Source organism: Corapipo altera, unplaced genomic scaffold (genome assembly GCF_003945725.1).
Source record: "Corapipo altera isolate COAL_440 unplaced genomic scaffold, ASM394572v1 61210, whole genome shotgun sequence".
Classification (NCBI taxonomy): Eukaryota; Metazoa; Chordata; class Aves; order Passeriformes; family Pipridae; genus Corapipo; species Corapipo altera.
The window spans coordinates 1-10,255 of record NW_020885705.1 but is presented as its reverse complement, the minus strand read 5'-3'; the positions used below and the strand labels follow the sequence as shown (position 1 = coordinate 10,255).

Below are 10,255 nucleotides of genomic sequence, written 5' to 3'. Positions count from 1 at the left end.
GGCTCCACATGGCTTGTACCCCTCGCCCCACCCCACCAGCTCCACGGCGGGCACAGGATGCTCCGGCACTGATCTCCCCCCCAACCCCTCCCCACTCTGTGCCCCTCCCCAGGCAAAGTTTACTTCCTGAAGACGTTCCGCAAGCTGAGCTACCCGGAGGCGGTGCAGGCCTGCAAGAACAACGGCGCGGCCGTGGCCAAGGTGGGGCAGCTCTACGCGGCCTGGAAGCTGCAGCTGCTGGACCGCTGCGAGGCGGGCTGGCTGGAGGACGGCAGCATCCGCTACCCCATCGTCAACCCCCGCGCCCGCTGCGGCGGCCGCGAGCCCGGCGTGAGAAACCTGGGCTTCCCCGACAAGAAGTACAAGCTCTTCGGCGTCTACTGCTTCAAAAAGGCCGGAGATGCACCCCCGGAGAAGGCGGCGGGAGGGGGTGGGCACCCCAACCGCGTGTGAGGGAGCATCTCCCCAGGTTTGGCCGGGGAACGCCCCCCCGCGCCCCCCCCCCAAAAAAAAAACGCGCCTGGGTGTGTGTTGCTGGGCTCCCCGGGGGTCGCGGTGGAGCTGCGGGCAGCCCCCGCCTCGGGCCGGAGAGGTGGAGGAGCCCGGTGGCACTCGGGGGGGGGAAAACTTGAGGCAGCGGGAGGGGAAGGACTTTGGGAGCGCTGCCCCCGGGCCCGGGGCTGGCTCCCCGCTCATCGCAGCTCTTGCTTCTCGACCTGCCTGTTGCATGTGCTAAAGGCCCATCAGAGCCTCCATCCTCACCCCCCCCGCGTCCCCCCCCCCCCCCCGCCACCCCCCCCCCCCCCCGCCCCAACCCCCGGGAGGTGCCGCGGGCCACCGGTGTCACGGCACCATCAGGTCTCTGCAGGGGATTGACCTGCCGCGGGCTCCCCAAAACGCCTCTTTGGCGCTGGGCAAGGACTGGGGGCACTGGGCAGCCTGGGAAGGGGCACTGGGCAGCCTGGGAGGGGGCACTGGGCAGCCTGGGAGGGGGCACTCACAGCCCCTCCAGCCGGGGCCGGGGCAGCTCCTTCGCTTGGCTTCGTGCGGATGAAGTGGGAGGGACTGGGTGGGCACCGGCCCCGTGCCCGCCCCGCCGGGCACCTCCCCGAGGCTTTTGGCAGCCCTGGGCACCCCCCGAGGCTTTTGGCAGCCCTGGACATAGTAGATGAAATAAAAGCTTCGGCTGCTTTCGAGAGCTGAGCCGGGCTCTGGTGTGTCCTTCACCGGTGCCACCCCCGAGGGGCGTCTTGGGGATGAGGGGACCCCGGCACTGCTCGGCCTCACCTTCCCTCCCTGTTCCCAGCACGTTCAGAGCATCCCAACAGCATCCTGCTTGGATTTGTTGGGACCAGATCCAAGGGATCCAGTGCCAGCAGAGCTGCACAGGGGCATCCCCGTGGCTGGGCAGCGCCCAGGAGCCACCGTGGGGGTGGCAGGACACGGATGGGGACCCCGGGGTCCCCCAGAGGGGCTGGGGGCTTCCTCCCCCCAGCCCGGCCCAGCTGAGCACGGCCCATCCATCACCTTCACCAGCTGATGGAAACAAAGAGCTGCTGGGATGTGACAGCCCTGGCAGGGGACAGAAGGGTGGGTGACAGGGGGTGGGGTGCAGGGAGGACCCCAATAAATCCATCAGCGTCTCCCCAGCTCGAGGGGGATCCGTGGCCACGCTGGGGACACACGTGGCAGCCACCACCGGGGTGATTCGTGGGGAGCACCAGGAGCCCCGGGAGAGGGGTTGGGTTTGCTTCGTGTTAAGTCCATGTGGTGAAAGGAGGTGGCAAAAAGGACACGGGGGGACCTTCCTGGGGGTGCCCACAGCCCCCGGGAGGGCACCAGGCTCGGGGAACTCGCTCAACTGTTAAAAAAATTTATTAAAATGTCCAGCAGTACAGAAAGGCAGAGTCAGAAACGGGGGGGGGGGGGGGGGGGGGCGGGGTGGGGGAGGGGGTCAGGACACGGCAGTCACGTCGCAAACAGCAGAGATCAGAAAGCGCCGTACACACACACACACACACACAACTCCAACGGGACCCGGGACAGCTGGAGGAACCAACACCGGCCCCAAAGCGGGTACGGGGCGGGACCACGGCCCTGGTGGCACCTGGTGGCACTTGGGGGCACTTGGTGGCACTTGGTGGCACCGTGTCCCCGCCCCACAGGCAGGACCGGGGTGCCGGAGAAGGAAAAGGGGGAGGGGGCTGCTAAAAAAACCAGAGCCACCCGACTGGAGGGCCGGGGTGGGACACGGGGGGGTGTCCCACCTGGGTAACCCCCACTTTGGGGACGGGGCCAGAGCCCAGCCGGGGGTGGGGGGGGTCCCTGTGCGGGGCTGGGGGCTCGACCCCGGGCCGGGGGGGGCTGAGCGTGGGGCATGCAGGGAGGGCTGGGGACGCACACGCAGCCGCCCCCTCCGGATCCTATTCCCTACGGGGCCGGGCATCCTAAGGAGCTAAAGCCAAAAGGGGGTTATAAAAGAGAGGGAGGGGGGGGGTGAGGGAAGGGGGTGGGAGAGGGGGGCGGGAAACGTCACCACACCCCGCGGGGGACCCTTGTGCTCGGCGGCCCCCCCGGCTCTAGAAGTAGTGCCCCTCCTCCATCCAGTCCAGCCGGAGGTGCTTGCGGTGTTTTCGCCGCTCCTTGCGGGGTTTGTGGTGGTGGTGCTGGTGGTGGGGGTGGCTGTGCCGGTGCCGGCGGTGCCGCCGCGCTCGGTGCGACCGCCTGGCTAACGGGGGGGCAACCGGGGGGGGGGGGGGGGCAGGGAAGGGGACCCCCCCCCCCCCCAGGACCATCCCCTGCCCGCCCCGCCCCGCCCCGTCCCCACTAACGTTTTGTGCAGAGGATTTTGGGCCGGTCCCACTTGCCGGTGCTGTGGCACTTGATGGTGGGCACGTGGCGCTGGGTGAAGCCCTCCTGGCACTGGTAGCGCACGCTGGAGTGGATGTTGTACTTCTCCTTCCTCTTCCCCACCGGGAAGGCGTTGGCCACCTCCGGGGGGGGCCCACACAGCACTGGGGGGGGGGACACACACACAGAGAGCCCTGTCACCCCCCTGTTGCTGTGAGGGGACAAGAGGACACTGCCACTGTCACTGATTCTCTCCAGGAGCCCCCCATCACTGTGAGGGGACAAGGGGACACCCTGCCACTGTCACTGGTTCTCTCCAGGAGCCTCCCATCACTGCAAGGGAACACCCTGCCACTGTCACTGGTTCTCTCCAGGAGCCCCCCATTCCCAGGAGGGGACAAGGGGACACCCTGCCACCAGCGGTGATGGCTTTAGGAGAGGCTCCTCCTCCATCAGGGTGGCACCGAGGTGTCCCCAGGATTTAATTTGTTAATTAACGGGCCCTATTGGGCCGTCATTAACACGCGGGGTGGGGAAGGAGCACCCAGGGAGCAGCTGGAGGTTAATAAAACTTCCAAGATAAGGGATGGGAACTTAATGGGTTTAATGGTGGCAAATTAAACGGATTCAAGTGGCGAGGGAGGAATTGATTGGGACAAAGAGAGGAAACACGGAGATTTAGGGGGAACCAGTGGAGTTTGTCCAGGTAAAGGGCTGGGAGAGGGTTGCTGAGGATGAGGAGGTTCCCGGAGAGAGACCATGGGATGGGGACAGGGATGCTGGGAACTGTGGGGCGGGGGTCCTGGAGGATGGGAACACAGGATGGGGATGGGGAGCCCTGTGGGATGGGGAGACCAGGGACTGTGGGATGGGGGTAGCAGGGACTGTGGGATGGGGAGCCCTGTGGGATGGGGAGCCCTGTGGGATGGGGGCAGCAGGGACTGTGGGATGGGGACACCAGGGACTGTGGGACAGGGACAGGGATGCCAGGGGCTGCGGGCTGGGGGTGCCCCGGGGTGAGGGCCCCAGGGCAGGCGGTACCTGTGCCTTTCTTGCAGATGTAGGGCAGGTTGTAGTTGCAGGGCACGTCGTTCCACTTGCCGATCTCGTGGGACACCAGCACCACGCAGTCCTCGCCCCCCGCGAAGAAGTTGTCGGGTTGGTTCTCCCGCCAGTTCTCGTATTGCTGCGGGACCCCAGCGAGGGTGAGACCCCTCCTGTCCCACCCCCCGAGCCCCCCTCTTGCACCCCCAAAAGGCCCTCACCAAGCCCGTGTTGTCGGTCCACTGGAAGTCCTGCTCCACGATCCTGTCATTGAGCCCGATCCAGGTGTTCTCGTGTCCAAAACCTGCGGGGAGGGGCCCGCCCGGCTCTCAGGGGGGGAGGGGAGGAGCTCCCAGGGGGGCGGGACGGGCTGTGACCCCCCCCCCACACACCCACCGTTGATGAAGCCGTGCTCCTCCGGGGAGTGGATGCTGGTGAGGTGCCCGGCGCGGCGCCGGCAATCCCGCTCCGCGTCCTCCCAGGAGCGCCGGCGGGAGAAGTACCGGTAGCAGTGACCCTGGAACTTGTGCCAGTTGTGGTCACAGCCCTCCGTGTCTGCGGAGGGGACACGCGGACAGTGGGGACAGAGAAGGGGACCGGCAGCACGGGGAGGGACGCGGGGAGCGGCTCCTCATCCCGCGCCCCCTCCCAGCAACCCCAGAGCGGCAGAGGGTGCCCAGCACCCCGTGGGGGTCTCCCCCACCCCGTGGTGACCCACGCGGGGGGTTTGTGGGGACACCGGGGTCTGCTCCCCACCTTTCTCGCAGCGGCTGCCGCCGTAGCTGGGCAGGCAGAGGCACACGAAGGAGTTCACCTCGTCGATGCAGGTGCCGCCGTTCTGGCAGGGGCTGGACAGGCAGTCGTCGATGTCTGCGGGGACACCGCGAGGGGCTGTGGGCACGGGGAGACCCCCCTGACACCCCCACACCACCCACCCCGCCCATCGACCCCTCCAGTGCCGGCAGGGACCGGGGATGGGGGATTGGGCAGGACTTGGAGCCGCGGCCCCATTCCCGCGGCTGCTGCTCCGCTCTGTGCTGGGGCAGGGATTGGGATACTCCTGTGTAGGTCAGGGTTTGGGATATTCCTGCGCCGGGGCAGGTTTGGGATGCTCCTGTTCTGGGGCAGGTTTGGGATGTTCCTCTGCCAGGGCAGGGTTTGGGATGCTCCTATTCCGGGGTAAGTTTGGGATGCTCCCGTGCCGGATAAGGGCTCGGGATGCTCCTGTTCCGGGGCAGGTTTGAGATGTTCCTGTGCCGGGGCAGGGCTCAGGATGCTCCTGTTCCGGGGCAAGTTTGGGATGCTCCTGTTCCGGGGCAGGGCTCGGGACGCCCCGGCTCTCACCGATCTCGCAGTTCTCCCCGGTGAACCCGGGGGCGCAGCTGCAGCCGCAGACGGTGCCGTTGGCGCGGCAGGTCCCGCCGTGCAGGCAGGGGTTGTTCTCGCAGGGGTCCGACGGGGCTGGGGGGGGGGGAACAGGAGCCCTGAGCCCGGGCGGGGGGACACAGCGGCCCCCACCCCATCCCCGCTCCCATCCCGCCCGCACCCAGTTGGTGGAAACTCCCCAGTGAGTGAATTGGTTTGGGTAAAAGGAGAGAAACCCCCCAAACCTCCCCGCCAAAACCCACCCCCCCCAACCCGTCGTCCCTGTGCCCATCAGCCCCGGGGGACAAGGGGACACGCTGCCGTGGTGCTCACCGTGCCGGGTGGCGTTGCCGGTGCCCTCCCAGGCCAGCAGCTCCCGCTCCTCCATTCCCGGCCCCTCGCCGCTCCCGCTGTCGGCGTCCAGCAGCGGGGACCCCCCCGGGCCCCCCGGCTCCGCTGCCACGGAGGGCTCGGAGAGCAGCCCCACGCCGGGGGACTCGGGGGTCCCCTCCATCCCCAGGTGAGGGGCAGTGGGTGGTGACCAGGGGCCGCGAGTGGCAGAGCCGAGGGGCGCGGGGGGCTCTTCCCTCCTCGCCTCCCCGGAGGAATCCTCCTGGCTGGGGGATGTTGGAGCATCCTCGGGGCTGGGGGGGGCTGGGGAGCCCAGGGGAGGCTGCCGAGGGCCCGGGGGGGGGCAGGAGGAGCTGCTCCCCTGCCCCCAGCTCTGGCCCAGAGTGGCCGGTGGGATGGGGGGCGAAGCCCGTGGACCCCTCCTCGGCCGCCGGCTCCAGCACCGCCGCCTCCACCGGCCCCTCGGTGCTGGCCCACGGGGTCCCCGCGGTGGCCGCGGGGGGAGGGGACGGCGAGGGGACGTCCCAGCCCGGCGGGGACGCGGCCGCTTCACCGCTGGGCTCGGCTGAGCCTTTCCCATCATCCCTGGATTCCTCTGGCTGCTCCCGGCCGGGCTCAGCCGGCCCGTGGGGGGCCGTGGGGCTCAGCCCCCCCCGGGCATGGGGAGCAGCCCCCTCGGTGGGGCCGGGGGTGGCCGGGTGACCCGTGGAGGGGCCATCTGGGTGCAGGAAGGTCACCGCCTTCCTCTGCCTCTCCAGGGAGGCGTCACCCGGGGCCCCGCTGCCGTCACCGTCACCGCGGGGCTGCGGGGCCGGCTCGGGACCCTCGCCCACCAGCGGGGCCGGGGGCAGCGGGGGCCACGGCGGGACAGAGCCACCGTCCTCCTGGGACACGGTGTCCCCGGAGAAGTCCTCGGTGGCCTCGGCGGGTGGCCGGGGGGAGTCCCCGCGGGCGCTGGGGACACGAGGCTGGGCCTCATCCGTGGGGATGTCCCGGTGGCCCAGAGCGTCGTGGGGAGTCACAGAGACAGGCAGGGCTGGGGACGGCACGGGGGGTGTCCCTGCGGGCCCCCCAGGACTGCGGGGGCTCCACAATTCCTGCGGGGAATCCCTCGGGGCCTGTGGCGAGGGTGGCGCCGGGGCGGTGGCCGGTGCCATCAACTCTGCAAGAGATGGCACAGCCGTGGGGTCCCCAACCCAGCACAGCCCCCGCCGGGACCCCCCCCCAGCCGTTCCTGGGTGTCCCTTACCGGGGCCGATCTCCTCCTCCAGCGCGTTGGGGGACACGTCGGGGCCCTCCCGCCGCAGGCTCTCGGTGCCGGCTCGGGGGATGTTCCACGGCTCCACCGTGTTGGCCTCGGCTTCCTTCACCTCCAGGGCCAGGACGGGGGCCTGGGTGGCTGTCCCCACTGGGTCCCCAGCTGCCACCGTGGGGTCTCCAGCCACTGTGGGGTCCCCAGCTGCCACCGTGGGGTCCCGGCTCTGCCTCTGGAGCTGGAAGTAGCGCCCGTTCAGCCCGGCGTGGCTCTTCCTCAGGGGTTGGGAGCTGGTGGGGGGCAGGCTGGGGGTCTCTGCTGCCATGCTGGGGACTGTCCCCAGCCCGGGTGGTACCAGTGATGATCCAGTGCTGTGCTCCCGGGCTGGGCTTTGGGAATGTGGCAGGAGGGTGACCAGGGGCTCCTCAGGGTCTTCTTGCACCGGCAGCGCTGGGCTGGCACCGGCTGGATCCTGCCAGGAGCTCTCCAGGGCTTGATCCACCACGTTCAGAGCCTCCTCCTCATGGGGCCAAGCCAGCGAGGGGGCTGTGGGGGGTGGCAGGGGTGTCCCACCATCCATCCCCAGCCCGGGAGCTGTCGGTGCCGGGGCGGCCCCCGGGAGGTCCCCGCGCTGTGCCGTGGCCGCGGGGCTGCTGCTCGCCGGCCTCAGCTGCTCATCCTCCTCCTCCTCCTCCTCCTCCTCCTCCTGGCCAGGCCCCACAGGCTCTGGCTGTGGCAGGAGCTCGTAGTGATCATGGGGGGTGTCCCTGGTGTCCCCCGAGGTGCCCAGTTCCTCGCTGTGCTCCACCAGCACGTTGTCACTGCCCGGCGGGTCAGGCACCGGCGGCACCGGCTCCTCCACATCCCTCTGCCCCGCGGCTGCAGGGACACCACGAGCATCAGAGGGGCAGGACGGGCATCCAGGTCATGGGTGGGGTCCCACAGCCCCCCTCGAGTGCCACGCACTGCACCCCCTCAGCCAGGGTGACACCCGGGGCTGGGCTCCCTCCCAGCGCCGCTCTCCTCATCCATCCCGTTAATTCCCCAATTAAATAAATAGTCATCCACAGCAATTTTCCTGGCCACGCCCACTGATTCCCAAGGGCATCCCGGGGCTGGTGGGGGGTCAGGGGGGCAGCTGGGTGGCACCGTGGCTGGTCCCCCTTACCTTGGTAGCAGTAGGCGTCGAACCTGGAGGCGGCGGGGGGGAACCCGGTGCGGTTGGGGAACTGGTAGAGGGTCCTGACCCCCGGGGCCTCTCCCCCACACTTCCTGCGGGGCACCCTGATGGGGTAGCGGACGCTGCCGTCGGCCAACCAGCCCGGGTCACACTGGTCCAGCCCCTCCCGCCACGCCAGGTACAGCTGCCCCGTGGTGGCCAGCGAGGCCCCCCGGCTCCGGCAGTGCCGCCGGGCCCCCTGCCAGGTGAACCTCCCGGGCACCGTGGCGTAGAACACCGTCCCTGCAGGGGAGAGAGACAGACCTTGGGGACACGGGGACAGGAAGCCGTGATGTCCCCACGGCCTTGAGCACAGCGACGGCTCCGTCACTTGGGCGCCGTGGCCACGCTGTGCCAAGGATGGCACGGAGTGCTGGCACCGCCCTGGTACCCGGCCCTGCAGCCAAACCCCAGCAGGAGAGCCATGGATGGAGATGCCTGTGCTCCCAGCCATGCCATGGCCATGAAGGGACATCCCTGGGCATCCAGCCCTGCTCCTGGCCATGCCATAGCCATGGAGGGACATCCCTGGGCATGCAACCCTGCTCCTGGCCATGGAAGGACACCCCTGGGCACCAACCCATGCTCCTGGTCATAGAGGGACACCTCTGGGCATCCAACTGTGCTCCCAGCCATGCCATGGCCACTAAGGGACATCCCTGGGCACCCACCCGTGCTCCTGGCCATGGAGGGACACCCCTGGGCATCCAGCCATGCTTCTGGCCATGGAAGGACACCCCTGGGCACCAACCCATGCTCCTGGCCATAGAGGGACACCTCTGGGCATCCAGCCGTGGTCCTGGCCATGCTGTGGCCACCAAGGGACATCCCTGGGCATCCAGCTGTGCTCCTGGCCATGGAGGGACACCCCTGGGCATCCAGCCCTGCTCCTGGCCGTGCCGTGGCCGTGGTGGGACACCCCTGGGCCCCCATGCCCACCCCCATCCCTTGCCTCTCAGCTCCCGGGCGTAGCAGTACACGTCGTACTGTTCCTCGGGCTCCCTCCGCCCGTAGCTCCGGACTCCGGGCAGGCTGTTGCGGTCTCCATAGCAACCGGGCCGGGACAGTGTGATGGGATACCTGTGGAGAGGGACAGTGTGATGGGACGGATACCCGTGGAGAGGGACAGTGCGATGGGATAGATACCTGTGGAAAGGGGCTGCGTGGTGGGATACCTGCCAGAGAGGGGCGGTGTGAGCGCTCAGCTCCGCTGAGGGAGGGTCCCGGCCGCCCTCCCTCCCTCCCTCCCTCCCTCCCGCCGTGCCCGCACTCACCGCACGCTCTGGTCGCCCAACCAGCCCGCGTCGCAGTTGTCGTAGCCGTCCTCGAAGGCGGCCTGGAGGTGCCGGGGGGAGGCGATGGCGGCCGAGTTGTCCCGGCAGGCGCGGCGGGCGGCGGGGAAGGTGAGGGCGTAGCGCTGGCCCGCGGGGCGGTAGTGGAACACGACGCCTGGGAGGGCAGAGCAGTGTAGGGAACCGAGGCGTCGGCAGAGGAGGGGGGACGTGGCACGGGGGGCAGGGCTGGTGGGGGGTCTGCGGGGTCTGCGGGGCACGGGGATCACACGGGGTGCAGGGCTTTTTTGGGGCACGTGGGGTGCAGGGAGTACACGGGGTGCACGGCTCTCATGGGGTGCATGGGGTACATTGGGGTGCACGGCTCTCATGGGGTGTATGGGGTTTATTGGGGTGCACAGCTCTCATGGGGTGCACGGCTCTCATGGGGTGCATGGGGTACATTGGGGTGCACAGCTCTCATGGGGTGCATGGGGTACATTGGGGTGCACAGCTCTTATGGGGTGCAGGGAGTACATTGAGGTGCACGGGGTACATTGGGGTGTATGGGGTATATTAGGGTGCACAGATCTCATGGGGTGCACGGCTCTCATGGGGTGCAGGGAGTACATGGGGTGCATGGGGTACATTGAGGTGCATGGGGTACATTGGGGTGCACAGAGCTCTCATGGGGTGCATGGGGTACACTGGAGTACATGGGGTACATTGGGGTGCATGGGGTACATCGGGGTGCACGGCTCTCCCAGGGCACACAGCTCACACGGGGTGCACTCACAGCTCACATGGGGTGCACTCACAGCTCACGTGGGGTGCACTCACAGCTCACCCCCCTCATCTCAGACCCATGGGGTGCACACCCCACACAGCACCCACACCACC

General features: G+C 68.7%; 1 protein-coding gene across 1 annotated transcript; it reads right to left on the bottom strand.

Annotated features, from left to right (window-relative positions):
• Positions 1-1,859: 1,859 nt before the first annotated feature.
• On the bottom strand, positions 1,860-9,533 carry LOC113940739 (neurocan core protein-like; the record flags this gene model as incomplete). The annotated part of the gene is given in 13 exon segments (XM_027631888.1): positions 1,860-2,724; positions 2,832-3,014; positions 3,892-4,036; positions 4,116-4,198; positions 4,291-4,449; positions 4,651-4,764; positions 5,239-5,355; positions 5,593-5,694; positions 5,696-6,772; positions 6,860-7,744; positions 8,034-8,327; positions 9,037-9,164; positions 9,359-9,533. Coding segments are annotated over 13 exon segments (3,731 nt in total), but the record flags the coding sequence as incomplete, so codon positions are not given.
• Between the last annotated feature and the right edge of the window lie 722 nt (positions 9,534-10,255).